The sequence below is a fragment of the Perca fluviatilis genome, chromosome 2 (genome assembly GCF_010015445.1).
Source record: "Perca fluviatilis chromosome 2, GENO_Pfluv_1.0, whole genome shotgun sequence".
NCBI lineage: Eukaryota > Metazoa > Chordata > Actinopteri > Perciformes > Percidae > Perca > Perca fluviatilis.
The window spans coordinates 31,332,378-31,347,190 of record NC_053113.1 but is presented as its reverse complement, the minus strand read 5'-3'; the positions used below and the strand labels follow the sequence as shown (position 1 = coordinate 31,347,190).

Sequence of the window (14,813 nt, the reverse complement as noted above, 5' to 3'; positions counted from 1 at the left end):
TGCTCTACCTGGACTAGTAACGTATCAGCATGCGGTAACCATGCTCTGCACCTCGGCGTGGACACAGCTCTCTCGATCGAGAGAGAAAAGAAAATGTATGTCTGATTGTTTCTATGTTAACTGTTAGCCCATAGTAGTACAAAAAAATATTTATGTAAAAAATTTAGGGGACATCGCCCAACCCTGTAATATATAGTGTATATTGTGCTCTTTATTATATGAATGGTTTAAAACCCACCTGTACCACACCAGTGCAAGAGTCAAGGAAGATGCACCCTTTGGGTTCCTTTGAGATCTTTTCGTCTTTGTAGAAGTTCATGATGTAGGAGTTATCCGTCAACTGGGTGAGCTGAAAATATCTCCTCTTGAACGACTGCACGGATAGAATAAGGTTCAAATACGTAAACCTGTTTTAGTGACAAAGTCATTGGCAACCAATTATTTAGACTATGTACTTAAAATGACTCAAAAACATCAAACGTGATTCCGAAATTTTCATTGAACTACGAACTATGACGTAGATGATATAACTAGATGATATATTAAAGGACAATTCTGGCGCAAATTGAACCTAGGGGTTAATAACATATGTGTAATGAGCCGAACGTTCTCCGAGATCTGTTTTCATGCTAATTGAATGTGTCTCTGGCTTGAAACAAGCTACCGCAAACCGGGGGTTAGCTGCTAACGCTAGCTTTCAGGGGCACAGGGTAAATCACTATTTGATACCACTAACAAGGCTCGAAATAGCACCACAATTAAACGGTAGCATAATGAGGGTCTCCACATGCAAACCGAAGCATTGAGAACTTTGGAAGTGTACAGACAGTTTATTACAAAGATAGATTATAAAGACAATAGCGTTAATGTTTACATGCGGCCGCCATCTTGGATAACAGTCATGAGCAGTCGAATCACAAATGCTGTTTTTGAGCTATGTTACTGGTTACTGGTTGCACGGCGTTCCCAGAGAACGTTTGACTCGCTACACGTATGTTATTAAACCCCTAGGTTCATTTTTTGGTGGAATTGTCCTTTAATAATATAATACTTCACCCTTACAAACTCATCCTGGGTAAAAAAATATGTCATCAACAGGAGTCACAATTCAAGTTCAAACTAAGTTTACCAGGTCAAAGAGCAAGTTCAAACGTCTCAGCTAAAAACAGTGGGTGATCTGAGGGTCAGGGTGAAAAGGCAATACAGAAAAAAGTGTGTGTGCATGAAAAGGGAGAGCATCAGACATTTCCTCACCCGAACAGTGATGCTATTGTTGACGGTGCTGTTAAAGTTCCCTTTGTAGAGCCACCCTGACCGAAACACACCGATCCCTCCTCCACCACCACCACCCCCTCCTCCTTTGGACGAGGACAGCGAGGTGGTATCCTTTAAAACACAAACACGGTCAGATATAGATACATTAGCTTTCCATTCATCCCTCTGACACTAAGGAACAGATGATCAATAGAGAAAAAGACTCATTCCATCTTAGGTTGGCCATTTGTCAGTCACATTATGTCCATAAACACTGTCCCACTGACCTGTAATGTGCTAACTGCTCTTGCAAAGTATATTTTAACAGCTTTAAGCCACGGTAAACTCATTTAAACAGGATGTATCCAGTACTTAATGCATTCATTTAAAAAGCATTTGTCAGAAGATAGTCATTACTGACCTCATCCTTGTCAATGTCCTCATGGTCAATCTCAAAAGAATGGGATGGCAGCTTCTCTGCTTTGTACAGTTTCCTATAAAGCAATGGGGAAAGAAAAATGTGGAACTCTGATAATAAAAGATATTGATGAAAAAAGAGAAAAACAAAATCTGGAATTTAATTAGTCCACTCTATTTGAGTGGTGCTAATGAGTGTGGGTGGCTGACTCTGCTCCATTGTACTCTGTCAGGAGTCTACAATAGGTAGTCCTCACTCGATCTCGCTCCACTGATTTCACAGGCCGACCTGTCTTTGTGTGCGAGCCATGAGATGAAATGCCTTTGTGTGTGTGCTGTGAGCTGCAGACAGCTAGGCTGCAGTCTTTAGAGGATAACACTGGCACCACCCTCTGCTAAAAGTCACATAGTCGTAAAAGCCTTTTTGAAAAAAAATCTCTTAAGGGTACTATGTTTAGAAGATTTCTGGTGATTGTGGGCTGGCCACTGACAGAGGAATGCTAATATTGGCTTGCGCAGATGAAAAACGCTCCACTCAATCACAGCGGTGACAACCACACATATACAGTAGCTGTAGATTCCCATTGTACTGTTTTCCCTGGTGTATTTCACTTTAACTTTGGTAACACTTTACTTGAAGGTATCTACATTAGAGTGACATGACACTGTCATGACACAGTCATGACAGATTAACCCTAACCCTAACCCTAACCCTAACTCTAACTCTAACCCTAACCCTTACTTGTCATGACAAAAACCGAATGACACTAAAAGAAGCGTTATGTCATAAACGTTTATGACTTGTTTATAATGTTTATGACACGTTCATGACAGTGTCATGTCACTCTAATGTAGATACCTTCAAGTTAAGTGTAACCTTAACTTGTAACTTATAACCAGTGAGTCCATAAAGTTTATGGTTGGTTAGCCAGTGGTGGAAGAAGGATTCAGATCAGAATAGCCTACTAATACCACACTGTAAAAATACTCTTTTACAAGTAAAAGTCCTGCATTGAAAATGTTACTTAAGTATATAAGTATCATCAGGAAAATGTACTTAAAGTATTAAAAGTAAAAGTACTCAATGCAGAAAAATCCTCACATTTTCGAAACTGGAAACCATCAAAACAGTTCTGTCAATCAACTAAGTGTTTAATTGGCAAATTCCACAGCTGCATAGAGACAACTGAAGTTGGTATGATTGTGCTCTATCTTGTGTTTAAGCTGCATTTCACTGTATAGTTCACCCTGGATGTCAGTTCAGAGGTCATGTGAACTGACTGAAAGAATACAGCAGCAACCCATGGGACACAAGAGGGACATTCCTGTGGTTGAGAGCAGTAACTGCAGGGCTGCTCTGGGTCAGTCTCACTGGGATTGACAAAACTCCAGTTGACTGACGGACAGCCTGATTTAAATAAATAACTGAGTGACTGAACTGGATGACTGACATTTACAAAAGGGATCGAGGGAGCACTGAAAGTTAACATTTCTTCAGTCTTCCACTCTGACTTCTTTCTCACTCAACACCTGCCACCATCTTGTTCTTGTTAAGGACCTCAGTGTAACAAATTGCTCCCATCCATTATGTTAGCGGCTACTTCTGGATCTGGTTGTTCGTGAGAAAAAAATATCCAGCATGTCTTCAATCAAGTCAGGAAGTCAAACAAATCTCAATCCACATTTTTTAAACTTCCATATCATCATGCACTGCAAAATCAAGTATAGACTAAAACAACAGTACATGAGAATGGTAGTTTATTAACATAGAACCTAGGGCTGAGTAACATTCTTATTAACCGATTTTGAGTTTTGGTACCAATACCAAAAATGTACTTTTTTAATACAAAATAAAATTGTCTAAAATTAAAATCAAGAGCTATCTGATCAAAGAATAAGTAAACAAGATTATCAACCTGATCAACGGCAGTTTTAGACATATTTCAGAACAAAAATGTGTTGCAGTTTGATACCCAGCTCTATAAGAACCCAATAGGAAAGTTAAGGTTAAAGAAATGGTTCAGACATTACGGGAAATGCGCTTATTCGCTTTCTTGCAGAGAGTTAGATGAGAAGATTGATACCACTCTCATATTTGTAGGATAAACATGAAGCTACAGCCAGGAGATGTTAGCTTAGCTTAGCACAAAGACTTGAAAGAAGGGGAAACAGCTAGCCTGGCTGTGTTCAAAGGTAACAGAATCCAAACAGCATCTCTAAAGCTCACTAATTAACATGTTATATATCGTTTGTTCTTCTGGTGTCTCCAGTGGATTTCAGAAGGTCACTGTACCTGGGCAAGAAATAGTCTCACATATATAACCCAGGCTAGCTGTTTCCCCATGGCACCCCTGTCAGCAGTCTTTATGCTAAGCTAAGCATCTTCTGGCTGTAGCGTCATATAGACAGTACAGATATGTGAGTGGTATCACTCCTCTTATCTAACTCTCCCCAAGAAAGTGAAGTATATTTCCCAAAATGATTAACTATTCCATTAAATCCCATATACAGCAGACACAGAAGACAGGGTTACTGAGTAATATCCAAGTGTATTACCTGGGCAGCAGGCGGTAGTCTCCAGCGTAGTCGTCATACTTGAAATGAACCACATTTAGCTCAGAGTTGTAATACTTACAGGCCTGGAGGAGAGGAAGGTGATTAAGTTGAATATGATTAAATATTAACTTTCTACAATGATGGCCTCTCTGGGAGACCTGGGGCAGCTGGAACGTCTGCAGACAATGAAGAAAGCTACACTAAAATGAAAGTACAGCCAGACATCAGCTCTCCTGAGGCCCAGTTACTAATGTGCAGGCTGGGATTCGTCATTAGAGTATCTAAATTATAAAAAAGGAACTGAATTAAGACTATGTCCCCAAGGAATCTGCCAATAAAGAAATCTTGACATCTTAATAGATTTCTTGTCTGTCTCAATGGTTGAAATAGTACTCTCAGAGGGTGCTCTCACAGTAAGTTTTCACTGTCTCTCTCTCTCACACACACACACACACACACACACACACACACACACACACACACACACACACACACACACACACACACACACACACACACACACACACACACACACACACACACACACACGTCACAAAGGCAGTTTCACATCCTCACCTGTGTCTGCTTGTTGAACGCTATGTCGCTGTTTTCTTTAATCCAATTGTTTAGAAATATCTTGATCTTTTGTTAACAATGTCACAAATTATAAACAGACCATCATATTATTAGCTACAATATCAACTTCAGACAGGATAACACACACACACACACACACAAACACACACGCACAAAGAAACGCTAGTCTCCAGTGAGCTGTGACAGTACTGTCTGGGGAGTTTCCGTCTACTCAGGGCTCATTTCAGATCGACCAGCCATAATCTCAAGGGCTCAGTGAAGAAATAATATCTGATAGCCCTAGCCTACACACACACACACACACACAGGCAAATGGAATACACATCAAGATATGCACACACATCTGGTTTATTTTAGACTCTAAATAATACCGGTGGAGCAATTCCGCCATGTCTCTAAAATTTAGAGACATGGCGGAATTGCTCCACCGGTACCAGGATGTCCTAAATTAAGAACAGCCTAAACTGACAAACCTAACCACCACCAACCCAACCTTTCCGCTAAACCACACTGGCTTCAGTTAAAACCTGTACACAAGGACATCATGCGGGTAAAAAAACACACACACACACACACACACACACACACATACATTCACGTGCACGCACAGACACACACACACACACACATTCACGTGCACGCACACACTCACGTGCACACACACACACACACACACACGCACACACTCCTTACCTGTCTGACCAGCAGACATTCAGCCTGTAGTTCTGCCCCCTCAGGAACAGTCGACTTGAGAGTCCGTCTCTCCTGAGGCACAGTGGATACCTGGAGGGATAAAAGGATCGAGAAGGGACTGTTAACATGACAAAAGATATGTGTCACAGCAGGGTGAGTCACCTTGGCTGACATACTGACATAAAAATAATATTCTTATATGGGATAAAACATTAAACACCAGGGAAAAAGAGCAGAGGTGCTATTTCACAAAGAAAACACCATATTTAGTCATCCACTAAATTGATAACAGGACAAGATGTGTGAGGATCTGGGTGGCTCAATAGGAAATCAATCATCCATCCATTCCATCCATCTATTCCATCCATCCATTCTATCCATCCATCCATCCATCCATCCATCCATACTATCCATCCATCCATCCATCCATCCATCCATCCATCCATCCATCCATCCATCCATCCATCCATCCATCCATCCATCCATGTGTTGGGAAAAGTATTCAGATCCTTTACTTAAGTAGAAGTACTAAGACAATAAAATAGAAAGTGGCATGAAAAAAAAGACCCAAGTAAAGTACAAGTACCTGAAATTTGTACTTAAGTACAGTACTGATCACAGGTATTAAAAAAATAATGGCTAAAAATATTTCTCTCTATACACCACAGACACATTTCAACATTGTTCTAAATCTACACATATCGTACAAATTGATGACAAATTAAAGGGGAAAAAAATGAATAAATGAGTGGAGAAACACACATGGTCATGATTTGATGCATACCAAATAGATGTGAATCACATGCTATGGCCTTCACAGACACCAGATCTCAACCCAACTGTCAAGTCAAATCTATTTTACTGTTACAGCCCAATATCCCAAATCTGCCTCAAGGGGCTTTACAATATGTACAGCATTCAACAATATCTATCCTTAGACCCTCTATTCATATAAGGAAAAAAAACACCCAAATAAATGTAAAGAATGTCGGGGGGGAATGGAAGAAACTTCAGGAAGAGCACCAGAAGGATCCCTCTTGCAGGATGGACGTATAAACATGAAAACTGACTGACATGTTAGACAGTGCTCTCCACTACCACCAAAACACCAAATGAGGGACTATATCTTGGATAAATAGTTCTGCTGTTCTGGAGGCTCGTGGTAGCGCAACGCGCTACTCATACACGTTATGTTGTTTCTCCTTTAATTTGTCACCCATCTGTATGTTAAACTGGAGATAATCACAGGTAAAACCAACACAATCTATGATTTTAGCGTATCCTTATATATACACTTTATGAAACAATGGACTTTGGATTCCGTTGCTCTGAACGGAGACCAGTGAAGGACATTAGAAGCACTTTTCCGGTGAGCGCTGAGCGTTACTGAGCAGCCTCCAACTGAGAGAGACAACGTAAATGTGACGTGAGCAATCTGTCTGAAAGCTGTAAGTCTTCTGGTAGCTGTGCCAAGAGAAATCTCAATCATTCCCAATCTTACAGAGACAGAGAGCATAGGTATATGTAAGCAGATAACATAGGCACAGGCTAATTATTGCTAACTAAAATGCTAGTTAACATTAGTAATTAAACTTAAACAGCTAATGTAAGTTGAAACGGTCTGCAAGCTTCTCCTGTACTATACAGTAATTCCTCTACTGTGTAACTAATAATAGTTAGCCTATTTTTACAAAACCGTCTGCTACGGAGCCATAACGTGAGTTACAAGGTAATGGAGCCTTTTATACATTGTTGTGTTTCTTTAGAAATAAACAATGGACAAATGAAGTCTTTAAATGCTTCAGATGTAAAGTTATTCGCTGTCAAAGTGACGTCAAAATGAATGGCAGTCAATGGCATGCTAACGGGAGGTGATATTGTTGTAGCATCAAAATGGCGCCATAGGAGGTTCGAGTTCTGAAGCGAAGCTTACCCCCTTGGTTGTAGGCTTGGACATCAGCCTCTGCTGTATTGTAGTTAGCATGCTAACATTGTCATTGTGAGCATGTTAGAAGTATTTAGTATTTAAGTAAGTACAGCCTCACTGAGCCGCTAGCATTGTTTTTATTTATCAGGACTACCTGTCAGGCTTTATTACTTATACAGCATAAGCGATAATTTGAGAGGACATGCAAAAAGTAACACAGTATTTTTTTTAAATATTCATGTATTCCTTTTTCTAGAAATTGTTTCTAGCCAGCTTTATTGCAGTCAAGTCAAATCAAATCTCTTAATGTATTCCCTTTCTCAGCAATGATTAGACCTATTAATAACCTAACCTATGAATCATGCAGCTTTCATTATATTAAGTATAGTTTATGATCCATGAAGCAAAAAAATCAACTTTCATATGCATATATGTGTGTATATATATATATATATATATATATATATATATATATATATATTCCCAAGTGATTTTTGCATAATGGAAACGAAACGAAAACAAGTCAGCACTAAAGATCTTTGTGCGTAAACGGAGTCAGAGACAGACTTTGATTTAAATACAACCCAATCAGCTGGCTGGAGCGCTGAGCTCTATAACCAACTGGCAAAAAAGCAGATCTAGTAAATGCCTTTTGTGCATTAGCAGTACTCTGCCAAGCCACTTTCACTTACAATTATGGAAATTGACTGTAGGCTGCAGAGACAAAGAAAATCAGAGGAGAATGTGTTGTAGCCAAACAGAGCTAGGAACCAGCAGAGTCAGGCATGAAAGCTACAACTCCACAAGCGAACGTTTCCTTTTACCACAAGCAGCCAATAAGGTCATCTTAATGTGCAGTGGATTGGCGTCTGCAGAAACATATTAGCATGGTCACGAAAGTACTAATGAACAAAGAGCTAAAGGGAGCCGGAGGGAATAAATTGTTGACTGTAATGAAAAGGACGCAATTATCACCGCAACATTCATGATTAGTGTGAATAAGTGTGTCGTGCTGGAGTGGAGCAAAGATGTCACGTGTTGCATTTGAAACATAAATGTGTCATTGTAAAATTAAGAACTGCCGACTTGTACTGTCTGAAATCACTCCCCATTTACTACGTAGTACTGTCCGCCAAGTTATCCCACCGGGGATACAAAATAATTCAGCAGAGGCAGGGATATGTAGATCAGAAAGGGGGAAATCCCACTCACACTCGCAAATCGCACCCTGGATATATATATATACGTACATATAGCTCCACGCACACTTACCGAGAAATCATGGTCGGGGAATAGGAGCAGGTCTCTGAGAGGGTCTTCCTTCAACTCGTCCCCAAGTTCAGAGATGACCGTCTCATAGTCAAGAGGATCAATCTGCTTTGGCTTCTCCTGCTGCAAATGGAAACACAGAGACATTTGATCAGTATTCACTTGTTCCCTCAATACAATACAAAACGATAAGAAACAATAAGCTATGATACCATGCAATGAGATATGAGTAAAAGCGTTACACTTATACAGAAAGCAATTTGTCTTATTTTGTTAAATTAAACATGTTGGCATTGCCTAAACAAAATGTTTTTACATCTGCATGATGAATGATATTGTATTTACGTGTCATGCCACTAAGTGGCCCGTGCCACACAGAATTACATGACACCAATACAAAAGTAATTTCATTCACAGCTTCCGGTCTAATGTCCACACACAACTACAACTACTTTGCACAAAATAAAAAATAAAGAAAACATATTACAGCAGCCACAACACAATAGTGTAACCCATGAATTGTCCAACTAGAACTAAACATTTCATACATAAAACAAAACTACAGCCACAGAAAAATAAATAAATAATAAGTAAATTAAAAAACAACAGGGAATGTCACTTCCAGACAGAGAATCATTGATACAAAGCAGTCTTTCTTTTAGCCCATGATTGCTCTACAAATAAAAAGTCTGCAAATAAAAATGTTTTATGTTCAAACAACCAAACTAACTGATCTATGTCCTGCCTCATCTCTTTTACTTCAACTTTGTTAAATAATTGCAATATTATATCATGATAATATGGACAATACAAAGCTAAATGAACTTAATTTTCAATTTCATTGAGATCACATTAATAACACAGTCGGTCTTCCTCACTAATGCCAGACCACCATCCTGTTTCAATATGGATATGGAGTATACTAGACCTAAACTGAGCACACACAGATCTTTTCGTCTTGGACAGATTACATTTTACATATTTCTCAAAACCAAACTAAGTTTTCATCAAACTATAAGTTCTGGGTTTTGGATAGTTCCCAATGTCAACAGCCCACTTCTCTTTCATATGCTAAAAACTGTGTCTTTAATCACATCGCTATCTACCTTTTCTAGCATAAAGTATAGCTCTTCAAATCCTGTCTTCTGAAATAACATGTGGATATGCTCAGCCCAAGGCCTGTCCCATATTAGCATGTCCCATATTAACATTGTCTTACATAATCTACTGTCACTCATAGCCAAATATCTATTCCATAATCTGCACATAGATACTACCCAGCGGAGTTCACAAGGTTCCCAACCGACGTCTCCTGTAATGGCTAGTAGAGGGACATACCTATTAACTCCCAGAAAATACTGTATTGCTCTATTATGGACTTGTTCACATCCCTTATATACTTTGTATCCCCAAACCCCAGCAACATAATCCAACACAGGACAGACACAGGCGTAATATAGTTTAGTAACTCGGGTATTGTATTGGCACAGATGTTTAACAGTTTCAAATTACACTTCTAAAAGTTATTTCTATTTCATATCTCATATCTATTACCAGATATTGTGAAAGCAGAAAAAAAAGCAGTATCCATGGCAGCGACAGCCAAAAAATTCCCTGTGGTTTGCCCTATAGAGTCACTGGTTTTGCCATGACATCATTCGGACCTAAAATAATCGTAGAGGAAGTAGCACTACATATTAAGTGAGGCTGTGACACACAACTAAACATACAGTTTAAAAAGAGAAGTTTTAGTTACAATCTTCATTTAACCAGACACAGGACACGATGCAGGTAGATTTTTCAGTAAATGAAAACAGACCAACATATACTGACATTTTATAACACCACATACTGTGCAAGAGTCGCCCCTCAAAGTCGTTTCTATATATGGAGGCCTGTTCTCACGAGCCCATTTCAGATGCTCAGCATATAACCCAGCAAACTAGAACTTGTGAAATGACGATCCATGAAAATCCATTACACAATAACTTTCTCTTTTTAAAACTACGTTGAAGGGTTATGTAACTGATCAATGAGTCACACCAAGAAACAACACTTTAAACGTGTTTCACAGATAGTGTAGAGGACAGAGGTTTATTACTTCTGTCATTCAGAGAATAGCAACAGAGCAGCAACAGCAGCACAGTGAGAGCTGGGGCAGGCTGTGGTGAGGAAGGCAGAGGAAGTCATGATCTCTGGTTGGGTTCACACTCATACACTGCAGACCGGGGCTTTTACCCACCACAGCTAACAGTTAACGGTCACAACCAAGAGAGGGCCCAGAAGTAAGAAGCAAGAGAGTTAACTCAACCCAAGGTGATCCATGTTTTAGGAAAGCCAACTGTCTAAGTACTGCCCTTACCACCCACACTGTATACTGTTAATATTTACCCCCATGCAAGTACCATGCTTGTTCAACAATAATCGATTAATTGATTAGCCAAAAATTATTGTCAACTGGGTTCTGGGTAGCTCACCTGGTAGAGCGTGCGCCCATATACAGAGACAGTGCTCGCCGCCGCAGGTTCGGTTCCGCCCTGCGGCCCTTTGCTGCATGTCATTCCCCCTCTCTCTCCCCTTTCATGTCTAAGCTGTCCTATCGAATAAAGGCCTAAAATGCCACAAAAAATGGATCTTGCAAAAATGAGTGTCAACAATCATAGTAATTGAGTAATCAATTAGATTAATTAGGCGAAAATGCAAAATATGTGCAGCATTTAGCTTCATATCTGTTTCAAATCACTGTAAATTAAATATATTTAAATGGTGGAAAACCAGCAGACAAAGAGCATCAACTGGAGCTCTGAGAAATTGTGATGGGCATTTTTTACTATTTTCTGACATCTTTTATCAATTAACCAATGGATAAAAATGCTTGATAGATTAATCGATAATGGAAATAATTATTAGTTGCAGCCCCAATAACTAATAGGTAAACCAAAAATTGCTTTTTTGCACAACAATCATGAGCAGATAAATGACATGAGATTGAAAGACATAAATGACAGGGGAAAGCAACAGGCAGATGAGTAGATGAACCTTGAGGTTTTCATATGTGCATTGTGACGCTGCTCTGACCTACGTGACGTCAGTGTTAAAGTTTCAGGGGAATGTCTTTAGCTTTCCCCTCACAAGCTGTCAGATACAGCAATGGAACATTAGCTCTGCTAGGTTTGCATCATTAATACACACGTCATGTAATCTGTCAGCTTCAAAGTATTCTCTTCTATCCGGCTCTTCCTGTCACAGAGCCTGGCTCAATGTCGTGTAACAAACAAATCTTCAAAAGAGGAGGAAATGAAGCACACAAATACCATAAAACACAATATATCACAGTACAATGGCCATAGACTGCTATCTATAATCATTACAGCTGTTTAAATCACAATTATGAATTTGACTTGGCAGAGACAGAAAGAGACATACAAATACATACAATACTCAGCCGGGTGAAATCCGATCGCACTCGCTTGCTCTTTATTTTCCTCCTGAAGGTGATTTTGCTCCTGAAGCTCATTGTAAGCACAATCAAGTGTAAGTGTGTCAGTATTACGCACACCAAAAGCAGCAGAACTTCCACTATCCGAAGAGAAAAAAGGTTAAAGCTAAATTGAAAGTGAACTAAACAAAATGCACATCGTAGGCATGTGCTCCATCAGAAGCAGAACTAACACAAGTAGGTGTCTGAGGTTGTGTCAGTGCACGTGGATGTAGAGGAAGTTGATGTTTGATGTCCAACACACACACAATTTAGCACACACATGCAAGTTGCAACCACACACACTGAAAATCCCCTGCAAACTAGAAACTAACCAACCAGACACTCCCGTTTCTACACATCATACCAATGCCTTTCACAATTCAGCAAGACTTTATCTGGTAACAGACAAACTTTTTTATTTACACTCCACATTACTAACCGTACAAACGGACAACTCCTATCTGCAGTTAAACACTATCATGTACTCACACACACACACACACACACGCGCATACACACAAAGTCAAACTCTCAGCAGCTTATCTTCCTCTGTCTGAATGTATCAATAGTGCAACATCAGTCTGCACATGCACACATACAGTACATACTGTATGAACTAGCATGTAAACTATCAATTTCCTGTTCTAAAGCTAGCCTTTCCTGTCTATCTGCAAGACAATGGATGTATAAAAAAGTGAATACAAAAAAAAACATAGATATGTACTCACTGATGCATGTTTCCATTTAAATAAATGCACACAACACAACATAAAAATACAATAACATTTATATCTATATTTGCCTGTATACTCACAGACACTCACTTCCACCAGATTAAACCTCATAGCAGAACAGAGCTCTGTACAAGAGGAAACAACTCCTGATGATACAACAAACTGGTATATCTGCTGTTAACACATTACATAAGGGTCCGCCAATCAGGCTTTTTGGGAGCACTAATGGATTAAAGGACGCATAGAAATCAATGTACTGCATTATCCCACTTTAAAGGGTCAATTCATCCATATTCCAAAAGAAAACACACATTATGTATCACTAACTGTAAAAGACATACAGATAGCTTTTTATTTATTAGCGCACATTTTGCAATGAGGTGTTCGAATGTTATGCCTTCACCCCATTGCAATGGAATTCAATTTGCATTGAAAAATCACAGCATTGAAAAATAATAGTTCCACACCAAAAAATAAATAAATATCAACACCAACATCTCTTTCTAAAAACAGTGTGTCCTTGTTTCACTCTGAGCAATCTACAGAACACGCGGTCAACTGTTTTCATGCAGGGACTATTTATTTGGTAGAAAGTAGTTCCTATAGAAATTTACAGCAATGTCTGTTGATTATCTACACTATATGGGACACAGTTTCTGGAAAGACACATAGATGCAATTTTGCAATGCTGTGAGCACCATGAATAAAATCTCAATCATCTCAATTGTATTTGGGGAGAGGTGGCAATCTCAGGTAAGCATCTCAAAACCTGAGCAAACAAACCCAGAACTACGGCTGGATACCACAAGTCACCAGTTGGTTTTGGTCAAGTGATGTGAAGTGGCAAGAAAATATTGAGGCTGGGATGGCCTCTAGCTCACCCAGTAAGAGCGTTCGCCCCGTGTTGGCTGAGCCCTGCAGCGGTGCGGGTTCGATTCTGACCCGCTGCCCTATGCTGCGTGTCATCCCCCATCTCTCTCCCCTTTTCCGGTCTATCCACTGTCAATAAAGGGAAAAGCTTCAAAAAATAATCTTAAAAAGAAAATATTGAGGTTAAAGTGTAAAACTGGTTGCACACATAAAGGAAATTACAAAAAATACAAAATGTGCGAAATGCAAAGGCTTGTCATCTGTTTCGCTTTCATCTAGCATCTTGCTATTTATGAGGCTTTAGACGATGAGGCTTTCAGACGATGGCACTACAGCACAGTATGTCTTATGACTGCAACTGTGATGTTCATGAAAGGGTAAAACAACAACCTGCAATTCTACCAGGGCAAGGCATATCTAAGTAAAGCATTAATCTTAATCTACTGTATGTTTTCCTAATTTAATAAGCGTTAATAACTCTTTGATGTTTTGCATCGGAGAACGTGAATCATAATTATGCTCTTAGAACTGCACTCCTACAAACCCATTTAACGTCTGCAGCTCAACCTGCCCTCTCTTCTTTCCCTCCCTCCATCCATCCTCTGTTCTGCAGCTGGCTCCATCCCTCCCTCTCATCTCCTCCTCTCTCACTGCCTCATTTCATTAAACATCATCAGCAGCGCACTCCTTTATTTATTTTTCCTTTGATTCTCTCTCTGTCTTTTTCCTGATTCCTTGTTCTCACCCTATTAAACATCCCTTTTAACATCTCTCCTTCAGCCCCCAGTCCTCTGTTTTTCCTCCCTTCCTCCCTCCGAGCAGGGGTGAGACAGAACGGGTGTTGATGTTGGTAAACTACAGCTGTGCTGAGGGAACAAATAGAGTACTAGACTGTGGTTCATAGCATGGCTTTCGTCCAGCAGAACTGTGAACAAGAGAGTGAGTAGGAGGGAGAGGAGGTTGGGATGCTTTGAATTGGTGAGAAAAAATCAAAGATGGGAAATGATTAAGACAA

General features: G+C 39.6%; 1 protein-coding gene across 12 annotated transcripts in view; it reads right to left on the bottom strand.

Annotated features, from left to right (window-relative positions):
* The window catches only part of dock10 (dedicator of cytokinesis 10), a 66,395-nt gene that overhangs the window by 29,303 nt on the left and 22,279 nt on the right, over positions 1-14,813 (bottom strand). For 11 of the 12 annotated variants that reach the window (XM_039825290.1, XM_039825325.1, XM_039825334.1 and 8 more), the window contains exons 2-7: positions 8,717-8,836; positions 5,518-5,607; positions 4,228-4,310; positions 1,676-1,748; positions 1,255-1,386; positions 239-373 (exon numbers count right to left, since the gene is read on the bottom strand). In XM_039825290.1, coding sequence (XP_039681224.1) covers positions 239-373; positions 1,255-1,386; positions 1,676-1,748; positions 4,228-4,310; positions 5,518-5,607; positions 8,717-8,836 — 633 coding nt within the window. Of the gene's footprint in view, positions 1-238; positions 374-1,254; positions 1,387-1,675; positions 1,749-4,227; positions 4,311-5,517; positions 5,608-8,716; positions 8,837-12,149; positions 12,392-14,813 lie in introns of those variants that run through there. The other variant, XM_039825316.1, reaches the window with a different exon arrangement.